General features: G+C 41.1%; 1 protein-coding gene across 1 annotated transcript; it reads right to left on the bottom strand.

Moving 5' to 3' along the window:
- Window positions 1-3,028: 3,028 nt before the first annotated feature.
- Window positions 3,029-3,714, bottom strand: LOC141041143 (uncharacterized). The gene is made up of 2 exons (XM_073507253.1): window positions 3,460-3,714; window positions 3,029-3,337 (listed from the first exon to the last, which is right to left on the bottom strand). Exons 1-2 carry the CDS (start codon window positions 3,712-3,714, stop codon window positions 3,029-3,031), a joined length of 564 nt encoding a protein of 187 aa, XP_073363354.1.
- Window positions 3,715-11,116: the final 7,402 nt, after the last annotated feature.

Genomic DNA, 11,116 nt, shown 5'->3' with positions numbered 1-11,116 from the left:
GTTTTTTTTGCAGAATATGAAATTTTGATCCAAATATTTGTATCTTTGTAGGGAAAATAACAATAACCTCTTAATTCTGTTGCCCAAATTAGTTCATATTTTAAAGATTATAAATGTGAGGGCGTACAATATATCAGAATTTTTAGGAATTATTTTAATCTTTATTTTGTGTGGTTATGTAGTACCAGGAAAAAGTGAAGTAAGTTCATTTTCTCTAATATGATAGACAAGTGGCTAATTGAGTTGGTTACCCTAACAATCCTTTGTCCGTCCAGAACATATTTTCTTTTCTTTTTCAAGGAACGTATTGTTGGATGCGGATGTATGTACATGGGTTGTATGTTGAAGGCGTGCGTGTGTACATTCGGGTGGGCTGAGTAACAGCAGTAGTAGGATTTATGTTTTGATAGGACTTTTCTCAGAGATTACTGCTCAATCTCAGACACTACCTCAGTTGTGCTGCAGAGGAGGAGGGACCAATGCCGCGCGTCGACGCTCGGGGTGAGCCCATGCTGCCGGTCGACGATCAAGAGAAGGACATGTCTGAACAAGCTGTGGTGCGGCCGGCACGCGCTGCGTTGCGGGGTTATGAGGAGTCGAGGGCGAACCACCCGCTCAGTTCAAGTGTATGATTGTTGATTACTGATGCAGTACCTTCGTTGCTTATACTGTATGATTGTTGCTAGTGTGTTTACATGCATAAGCCCTTTTCTTAAATTCTCATCCTTTGCTTTTCTTCATTTTATTTTGTTTACACATGTGGTGTGCATAACCTGTCGACAGGACTGCAACAGGCCTGATGTTGATGGGTTGACATTTACCATCAGGCTAGATGGGGACACTTCAGTTGTGGTATAAATAATCATGTCAATTTTTACTTGTATTGTGTTTGTTCCCCTCTACTTTGAAGATTAACAAAATGTAGGAAATAAATAGCAATTAAATTCTACATGTACAGATCGTGCCATGCTACGCATGGCACCAGTTCAGCGCCATCCCAGACAGTTCATTGATTTTTCAAGCGAGAGGGAGCCGCACGTATGATTTTGGCGTGTACAAAGGGAATTCAAGGGCGATCATCTGTGGTGAAAACTGGTGCAGGTTTGTTGAAGACTTTGACCTGCGAGAAGGCAACCTTGTCTCCTTCGATTTGACTGAAGACATTCCTATGGTGTACTACGGAAACCTGCCAAGGACATGCGATCAAAATGAAAAGCGTAAAGATCCTCCACAATTAGCAGTCATAACGAAGGGAATTAATCTGACGAAGAAAGAGGAGCGTAACCTACATGACCTTTTGGCGGTGAAGAAAGGTTATATAGGTGCATTTTTTGTCCACCGCTTCACCAAGTCGAACATAGCAGGAAAGACGATGGTATGTTTTTGGTGGACTAGTATTTTCTATTTTGTATGCAATTTTCTTTGTTTTTTCATGGAGAGAAAGATTAATGATATGCTATTGTAGCTGAAACCAGTGAATACACTGATGTGTGTTTTTGCATATCCTTTTGTTTCCCATAACTGTAGATCCTTATGTAATATATGTAGATGTAGCTGAAGATACTTTTGTTTACTGCTCCTTCACATATTTGATAATTTTCTTCCTATGGCGGTGCATACAGAGATTACCGGTGAAAGTTGTCGACGCCCTGAAGAACCCAGGAGATGGGGAGATACCGGGAGATGGGCTTGCTGGCATTCGGTTGTGCAAGGACAGTTTCATGCCGGTGAAGTACCACAAGTGTGATGATGGCCGAATCATCTTCGACAAGGGATGGAGTGATTTTATTGATAGTGAAGAGCTCAAGGTTCATAAAGCCGTTCTTTTCGGTTTGAAGACCACCATCCGTGAAGATCTTCAGATCGAGGTGGTTATGAACATGATGACCGAGGAGCCACAAATGTAGCACGACAACGCAAGAGTGTCCTTTACGCTAGGTATACTGCGAAAACTATGTTGATAGCAGTTATGCATCTATGGGGTTACGTCTTCATTATGTCTTGGGTGATGATGACTATGAGAGGAGGACATGTTGCAGTTAGAGTAAATGCTAGGATTCGGCCCTATTCAGGACTCAAAATAGGGCTTACATAGGTGGTTGCTTTATTGGCTGCTGTTTCCCTGGCTATAATCATGAACGATGGTAATGCAAATGGAATCGTTAAGGGGTTTTATTAATATTTTAAATCATGGAGTTAAGATGGTAGAACTACCTATGAGTGTTTGCGTAGGAGATGCGGGAAGGGCATCAGTTGTGTTCTTGACTCTTTGGTAATGTAGGAATAGGAATAATGTGAGATTACAAAATAAATGGTATAGTGATCTTATGATTCTTGTTTAGCTAATTTGCTTGTGGATCATGGGATGGTCTATATTGCAGATTAAGGTGGTAAACAAAGAGGTGCTGATGTTGGGAGCAAAGAGGTGATGATGGTCTATATGCGCAGGCTAGAGCATGTAGCAGGTGAATTGTACAGTCCATCGCAAGTGTGGAGTCACAGGGTACTGCGGTGTCTCCTGCGCATCTCTCGGCTATATTTTCTGTCCTCTGCTGTAGTTTTATTTTTTGGACCTTCGTGTTAAGTCTTGCTGGGCTTGCTACCATGTATGATTTGTGCTGCTTGTTGAGTACTTTAGTTTCTAGCTGTAGTTTGTATCAGGGACTTGAAAGACCACGTGGTTTCTGTTAATGGAAAATCAGAGGGGGCGACCCTTCTTTTGATTAAAAAAATGAACTTTCTCTATGCAATTAAAAAATAAAATTTCTCTATTCAAACCAGTTGAGAACAGTATTCATTATAAATCTGAAATAATCTTTTGGTAAAAATGGCTATCGCATTCTGTATCATAGCTAGTGAAACTGAAACAAAATAAACGTCTTAAGTATAATATCTCGTGAACGAGGATCAAATTAGGCAAGACAGCTAGAATAAAGGATGATTCAACTTGCAGGAAATTTGAACTGACGACTTACTAGCAGTATAATAAAGTTTACAGACTATCAGCTAGATAAATAGAAGAAACATTTTAGGTTGATTCATTCTTGCTTCCGAACTTCTTTGACCGCCTAGATGGTTTGGCGAGATGTTGGCGCTGACTCTTGAACCCCTTCTGGAAGTTCACCAAGCGCCTGTATACATCGTAGGTGGCATACGCGTCCATGGAAGCATAATAGATGTTCTTCAAGGGCAAGGGCGCTTCTGCCCATATATGGTGGTCATCTTCTGTGATAGCATCCTTCATCTTGTTGTAGCTGTGGTGGATGATGGAACCAGCGTAGTCAGCCAAGCCATACTTTGTATTAATCGTCACTGGATCAGGCACTCTCCACATATTCTGGATATCCACAAAGTTTTGTACCACCAGACCAACACGCTTGAGTTTTTTCTCGTCATTGTTGATGTCCACCCCAACAAAGGTGTACTCCTCATCGAGCAGGAAGGCGGCAAGCAGGCCACATGCTCATCAGCAACGCTTATGTGGTACACGAGGACGTAGATGCCAACGCATAACAGGACCACGACAGCCATCTGTGTCGGACCACGAGGCCAGGTGTACTCCACATCCAGTGCAACTATCTTCTGGTCGTTGTTCCGCAGCCAGTATTTGAATCTGCCAATGCAGTACTCAACACAGCTAGCCTTGTTCGTGTACTTCAGAAAAATTTCGGTATTTCCATCTGCCCTAGCAGCATAATCTTTCTCGAACGCCATGCTTAAGGACTGTAATTGATGAAACCTGTATAAGACATGAAGCATGAAAATAACATGATAACAATAAGCCAAGATGAATATGACGGCAAATAGTATAGTAATTCTGGCGCTATTGAAAGTTTATGTAAACAAGTGCATGAACAATTTAAGCTAAACAAGTACTCCCTCTGTAAAGAAATCACTAAAGTAGTGAACCAAAAGTTGTTATATTTCCTTGCAGAGGGAGTATATGCGAATTAACAATCAAAATTTACGCCCTTGAAATATTTATCTAAACAACTGCATCAACAATCAAGAATAAACATGTATCTATGAATTGTTCATCGGCCATGCAGATGAAACTATGTGTACAAGCTAAAGAAGCAGGAGAAAAACAAGAAATTGACAAGACAACGGACTAGATGTTGCATGCAGATGAATCTGTGTGCAAAATTCTCATAAGGCAACGGACTATATGTTGCAGGCAGATGAATCTATGTGCACAAAATAAAGAAGCAGGAGAACAAGAAATTGACAAGAAGAAGGCCATCGTATGTGCTGCTACTAGAGAACTACTAACATAATTGACAGGAAGGAGAACTCACCATTCCAGAAGCCAGATTGTTGGGAGAGTGGGCAACGTAGAGGAAGAGGGAATCAAGATGACGCAAAGGCAGAGGAACCGTTTTTGGAGAGTCGTGGCAGTGAGGACGAAGCGCCCTCGCGCATGCCCGTCCTAAATAATTGGGACGGGGCTCGTCGCGGCTGTTGGAGTCCTCGCTTCCTTTCTCATGTTCACATTTAAAATGGGCTCATCCCATTATAATAGGCCCGTATAAGAAAGCACAAGAAGCCCAAACGCTTCATGGTTGAGATTACTGATCTAAACTTGCTAAAAATTTCTCAAAATAAAAAAAACTAGCTAAAAAAATTACGTGATCTAAAACTACCTCTTAGTGAGATCCCAAATTCCCAATATTTCCTTGTGGTCGGCTGTTAGAGAATCCCCTATAAATAAACATTACGTGATCTAAAACTACCTCTTCGTGAGATCCCAAATTCCCAATATTTCCTTGTGATCGGTTGTTAGAGAATCCCCTATAAATACGAAGCTTTTCACGGCATAGATCGTATACTTCCACCCCACGCCTCCCATACCTAGCCTTCCATGACTACACCGAATTACCACCCCACGCCGCCCAAAGTAGCTCCCAGGTCGGTGAAGCCGACGGAGCCGTCATCTTCGAAGCCTGCATCGGCGAATCCTGAGATGAAAGAGAAGGGCACGTCAGAGAAGCCGGCGAAAGAGAAGGGCACGTCGGAGAAGCCGGCGAAGCAAAAGATGAAAGCGAACGGCAATGGAGCCGGTCGCCACCGAGAGAATCCTCCAGTAACGATCGAGGTCCTTGTATTCTGTATACTCCCTCCTTCCCAAGTCTGCATGCAATCCCATTGTTTACGGCGCACTTCCTTTTGATCTCATTTAGTTACTGCCATAACGAACTATCCCTATTTTACCGAAGGGAGATGGGTGTGTCTAGAAAGAAAAGAAAAAAGGACAAAAAAAGGCTTCCACGAATCTTAGCATAAAATCAATGACATAGGACTTAGATAAGCAATACTTAGAGCACATCTAGATGTGCTTTATCAAAACTTGCGCTAATTTTCATGCTGGAAAGTTCTACGTGCAACGATATGGAAAGGAAGGACTAGTAATTTAACTTTGTTTAAAACCAGCAACCGAATCAACGAAATAATTGTAGTACTCCTAAATGCCTGATCAAATACGCAGTAGACATAATACAAAGTAGTTTTGTACGTAAGTTGCACGCCTCAATTATTTGGCATTGAGAACATCAAATGTATGTACTATATTAAATTTTAGGTTGACGACAAAAGAAAGGAGAAAACTAAAAAGAAAGATGGACAGTAGGCTCACATGTTTCGGTCCATGTCAACATTTTTAGGCTGCTTGATGATGCCTAGTTGTGTTTTTGGTTGCTCGAGTCACTACTATGGTCATGTTTACTGGACATAAGGTTATCGTCTCAATCTGATGGGAACTAAGGAGTGTGCTCTTGAATGCTTGCAATGGAACTTCTACATTCCTTTTTTGAGATTATCTATAAACTATTGATCTTCTGATCATGTATGCAATTATTTTCGTAAGTGTGACGCCTGGAACTTTAGTAGTGTACATAGACCAAAGTCTGATCTTTCTACTAAAAAATCTGTACTATCATCAGTCAATTTGCCGACAGAGATAGCTTGTTTTTCTATGTCTGGTGTTCATTATATGGCCTAGAAGCTCTATGATTTCATGCAGTACTGTAGAGCACAATTTTGATATTGGCATAGATTACATCTAGTCGGTTCTATGTGTGTTTAAATGAATACCATACAGAATCTAATCACACTATTTGTACATTAAGGGAACTCAGGTTGCTTCATTGCTGCAATACGAGAAGTTCATAAAAGAATTAAACGCACAACAACTGACGTACATCAAGTTGATTGGACTGGGTGAACTTCTCAAGACTCCTGGCATGAGAATGAGACGTCTACTGTGCCAGGCCATCGCTTATTCATATGATGCAGAGCAGGATGCCTTTATAATTAATGGGAGACCATGTAGGATCACACTAAAAGATGTGGAGCATATAACAGGCCTGCCCTGCATGGGGAAGAATCACGTCTCTTCAAATCACAACGATACTTTGGAGTTGTGGAAGGAACTGAAAGACCCCAATGACACAAAAGTAACTTTGAAAGGATTGCTAGCCAAGATGAAAGGCGACAACACACCTAATTTTGTCAGGCCATTTGTCTTGTACACCATAGGCAAATATGTATGCCCGACAACACAGCAGTATGTGGACAACAGATACCTTGGGATTGTTAGAAACGTTGAGACAATAAAGAGCACCAATTTTGGACAGCTTACACTTGACCATCTTATGGCTAGCGTCAGGAAATTTGTAAATGGTGGAGCAAATCTGGAGGGCAACCTACCACTGCTGCAAGTAATACAATCATTATTAACATACCATACATTTAATTTTATGGAAAATTTTCTAAGTTGTTTTTGTTGTAATGCAGACGTGGTACTACGAGAAGTGAAGGGTGCACCAATTGGACTCTACCATCTCGTATGCATCAAGGTTAAGGCTACTGATCCAAAACTGGAGTGACGAGAAGGCACAGAAGGTTGACAACATAATCAACAAAAATTATATAGGGGTTGGAGAGGTAAAGTGTTAGTACTGTGTGCCTAGATTATCTACCACATGTTTTGAATGATACTAACGACACTAACATGCAGTATGTCGATGACCTGCTGCGGCCTTTCAGTCCGCCACCAGTTGGGACACCGGTCAAACCAAAGACTGACGGTCAGGTAAATGATGAACATTAGGCACAAATATATATTGTAACTTTGCAAGTACAATCGAAGTCATATGCTTCTAACTGCTTGTAATTTGTAGGATAAGGCACTCATGGGCCGTGTATTGGCTGATTTGAAAGAAGTTGCCTCCATTGTGCGGGAGGCCAGTGCACAACAATTTGATAGGATGTGCACCCTTGAAAAAAATGGACGAGTGCCTTAGGCGTACACTTGTGAACGGCAGAAGCACGAACGACCTCATCACAGAATTCAATGTAAGTATACCATTATGAGTTTCTATAAATAATTTTACTATCAATACTCTCCACACTAACACATTTTTTTAAGAACCACCGCTATGGAATATTTGATGCTGATCGCCCAGGAGTAGAGCACATACAGCTATCTGACCTGGGAGTACCTGCGGACCCAATGGAGGTCCCAGGAGAGAATACTACTCACCAGCAAAAACAAAAAGATGACACGGAGGTCATTGCCAAAGGCATTTCTGCTAAGGGAATACAAAAAGATAACATGGATGCCACCATGAAGAACGTAGCTGAAGATTTGCAGCCTGCTCCTAGTTTGCAATCGCGAAAGCATTCAAAAACCACCACAAGCCTTGAAGCTTTCATGGTGATACACATTTCACATCTAACTGATTTTGTTTAAGTTAATGCAGATTCGTAGCTAACATATGATCTTCCATGTTCAGGATGAAGAAGACAGAGCTGTTGCTACAGCTTGCAAGGAGAGTCTCAAGAATGTTTCACAGGTTTATAAAGAGCTGGATGCTTCGCAGGGTGCTGCAAGTTTGAATTCGCGAAAGCATTCCAAAGCCACCACAAGCCTTGAAGCTTTCCTGGTGATGCACATTTTACTGTTAACTGGTTTTGTTTTCTTATTTCGCGCAGATTGCAAGCTAACAGGTGCTTTATTTCGAATCACAGGATCCTCTGAATTTGAGGCACAATGAGAATGTGCGGAAGGCTGAAGAAATAAGAGATCAAGATGATGAAGATGTCAGTATTGAGGTGGGGGGAGAGGCAGGTACTAAAAGCAAACACAGGTCTGTCAAGGCTAAGGGAATAAGGGAGCCGGAAGATCCCCATGTCTTCCCAGTTGATGAGGACAACTATGATGATTCTTTAGCAAAGCAGCGACAAGATAGTGTGGTTGATTCCATGCTACCAACTCGTGCGAGCATCCGGAAAAGAGTGGCATCTTCATTATTGTGCAATGAAGATTATGTTCTGTGTGATAGTGATAAGAAGAGAAAGAAAAACAAGACTCCATCGGAGTCTACCAACGATTCCAAGGAGACAAAGAATACAAAGAGGAAAAACCGTGCAAGCAATTTATAAGATACAGACACTGGTGCTTCGAGGCTGGAGACCGACCTTGACAAGTTTCGACAGAATTACGTGGCCGAAATTGTCAACACCTCAGATCTTGATAAAAAATTGGTGGTAATTGATGACATTGTTCTGCTACAGAAGCATTTGCAATGCCTCACCATGACAGATGGAGTTTTAGATGACCAATGGTTGGGTGACGAAGTAAGATATTTGCCAAATTATTTTATCAATTTTCTTTTGCACAGTACAATTAACTTGATTTTTTAGTTGGTTGATGCTGTGATTCAGATCATGCGTCATGATCATCCTAAGGACATAAGGGACGGGCAACTGGTTTACATTGAGAGGGTGGCCGGCGTCGCTATGCTCGAAAGAGATGGTAAGGTAGAGAACTGCCACGAGGCCGCTTTGGCGGGCAGTCATGGAACAACAAAAGGAGACAACTACCTCAGACATGATCTGGTACCATCTAACCATGACATAAACACATTTATTTTTCTAATTATTATGCATGTTGATGTAATCATCTTTGCTGTCCAGGTTTTTCTACCTACGAACATGGCCAACACCCACTGGTTCCTTGTGGTCGTAAACCCCAAAAGGAGGGAGATTCAGATTCTTGATTCACTTTTCAGCTACATAGTAACACAAATGGTTCACGTGGTGAGATTTTAAACGTCTTTCAATATAACACAGGATTTAGCATCATACCTAACCATGAACCGTGAGCAACTTCTCATACCATGGACTTTGGCAGATACGTGGGGTGGAAGCACATCTGAGAGCATCGCTGCGAATCAATGGACCACAAAGCCATGCATGGCAAGACATTAACGTGACCCAATGGACAATAAAGCATGTTCCTGTGCCAAGACAAGATGACAAGTCAGTCAACAGTATTAGCTTCTAAATATGTTTTTCATTGTTAATACGTGAAATGCTCCTAACATAATTAATTTTGTAGTTCTTCTTGTGCACTCCACATGCTGAAGAACATCGAATTCTTTACGGGAGAAGATCTTACGCTGCGTTATGATCAAGTACGTAGAGTAACACCTAAAATTCTTTCAATTTTGTAAACATATGGAACGATACTAACATATCCTCCCATGCAGGCATACATTGACAATTATAGAAGAGTGCTGCCTGTTGGCCTTCTTAATTCGCCCTACAACAAATTGAAGTCCATGAAAAGGCAGAAGACGTACAATGCTAGCCTATCGGATGCAGCTGCGATTGAAGATCATGAAGATGCAAGCAGTTAGTCTAGCAGTGGTTGATTCTTATATCTGGAGTGTACACTTGGTTATGAAGGGGTAGAGTAGGGTGTGGTTTGGTTTTAGTCCCGAAGAAGGTTTCCTAGCCATGTTCTTAGTCCAGTGCGGATTAATCAAGTTGTAATATTTCACAGTACTGGTTCCAAATACTATTCTTGAAATAAATTTGGTCTGCATGGGAGACGCTGAAACATATGTTTGCTTTTTACAACCAGAACTTTTGAAGCTTAGGAAGGTTAACTGAATTCTTAAATTTATATTTAAGTTTCATCGGAGTCTAGACAAGATTCAGAACAATTACATCGCTAGTTAGAAGTTTCAGAATTTTTTTAACATCGCTAGTTAGAAGTTTCAGAAAAATTTCAGCGAGTGCTGAAATATTTTGGCCGAAATTCAGTGAGGCTGAAATATTTTGGCTGAAAGGCAAATATTGCAGTGAGTGCTGAAATGAATGAAGTTCAATTATTTCATCGAAATCTCACCGAAGTGAAAACCATGGTGTCGTGCCATCTTGAGCAGCACCAGACATGATTTAGTATTATTAACAAAATTTGGTCTCACATATACGAGGAAAAAAGGTATGAGCATGAGCATGTAAGATCGGATGGGCAATAAAATAGCTTCACAAGAGAGTAAAATACTTCACGTGTGAAGACTCAATCCTAGTTGACTTTAGAACCAATTTTCATCCTAAAAGAGGTCCAGTGAACTACTTATAACCAATAATAAAAGCGGTCTAGTTTTTTTGGCTGATTTTCAAAGAAACGGGAACTATATCTTTTTGATGATCGTGATTCTGGGGAGACCTACGTGTTGTTACGCAACTTACCTTGGTTTTTTTTAAACCATAACTTACCTTTGCTAAACTCTCCATGCCCCCCCCTAATATTCAACCAGGTGGGTCCCCTCCCTTAATTTCCTCCAACCAAAGAAATCTATACGTAGATATATGCCCGAGTTGTTACGATCCCTATAAATAGGGATCCTTTGAAACCTCGTAGATCATAGTTCGTCCTTCTGTGCCGCCCAAACCAGCAAGACATAAGGACGGAGCAACCCAGGAATCCAGCAAGACCGAACGACGGTGCCAAACATGAATCCTCTGGTAACTCCCCACGATCTCCTGCTGCAGCCGCTGCTATTTTTCGTGCCACGATCTTCCTCCCACGATCTTCCAATCTTTATTTTATTTCATATAAGTGCCTTGCAATGAATATTACCTTATATGACCGTTCAAACGTAACCAAGCTGAATCACATGATAGTATTTGCACATACATGGAACTCAGCATGCTTGTACCTCATGCAGTAGCGTAGAGCACAATTTTTATGTCAGTATATATAAGCTATATTCCTTTGTATGAGTGTTTAAATTGTATACCATGCTGAATCTAATCACACTTG

Source organism: Aegilops tauschii, chromosome 2, assembly GCF_002575655.3.
Source record: "Aegilops tauschii subsp. strangulata cultivar AL8/78 chromosome 2, Aet v6.0, whole genome shotgun sequence".
In the NCBI taxonomy this organism is placed as follows: Eukaryota; Viridiplantae; Streptophyta; class Magnoliopsida; order Poales; family Poaceae; genus Aegilops; species Aegilops tauschii.
The sequence above is the reverse complement of the archived record's forward strand: the minus strand, read 5'-3'. Positions and strand labels throughout refer to the sequence as shown.

What these genes read in the sequence shown, in the direction of transcription:
- LOC141041143 (XM_073507253.1), bottom strand. Translation starts at nt 3,714, where the DNA reads ATGGCGTTCGAGAAAGATTATGCTGCTAGGGCAGATGGAAATACCGAA. An exon ending in TAAGCGTTGCTGATGAGCAT is followed by an intron (nt 3,338 to 3,459) that starts GTGGCCTGCTTG and finishes GTGGATATCCAG; the next exon opens with AATATGTGGAGAGTGCCTGA.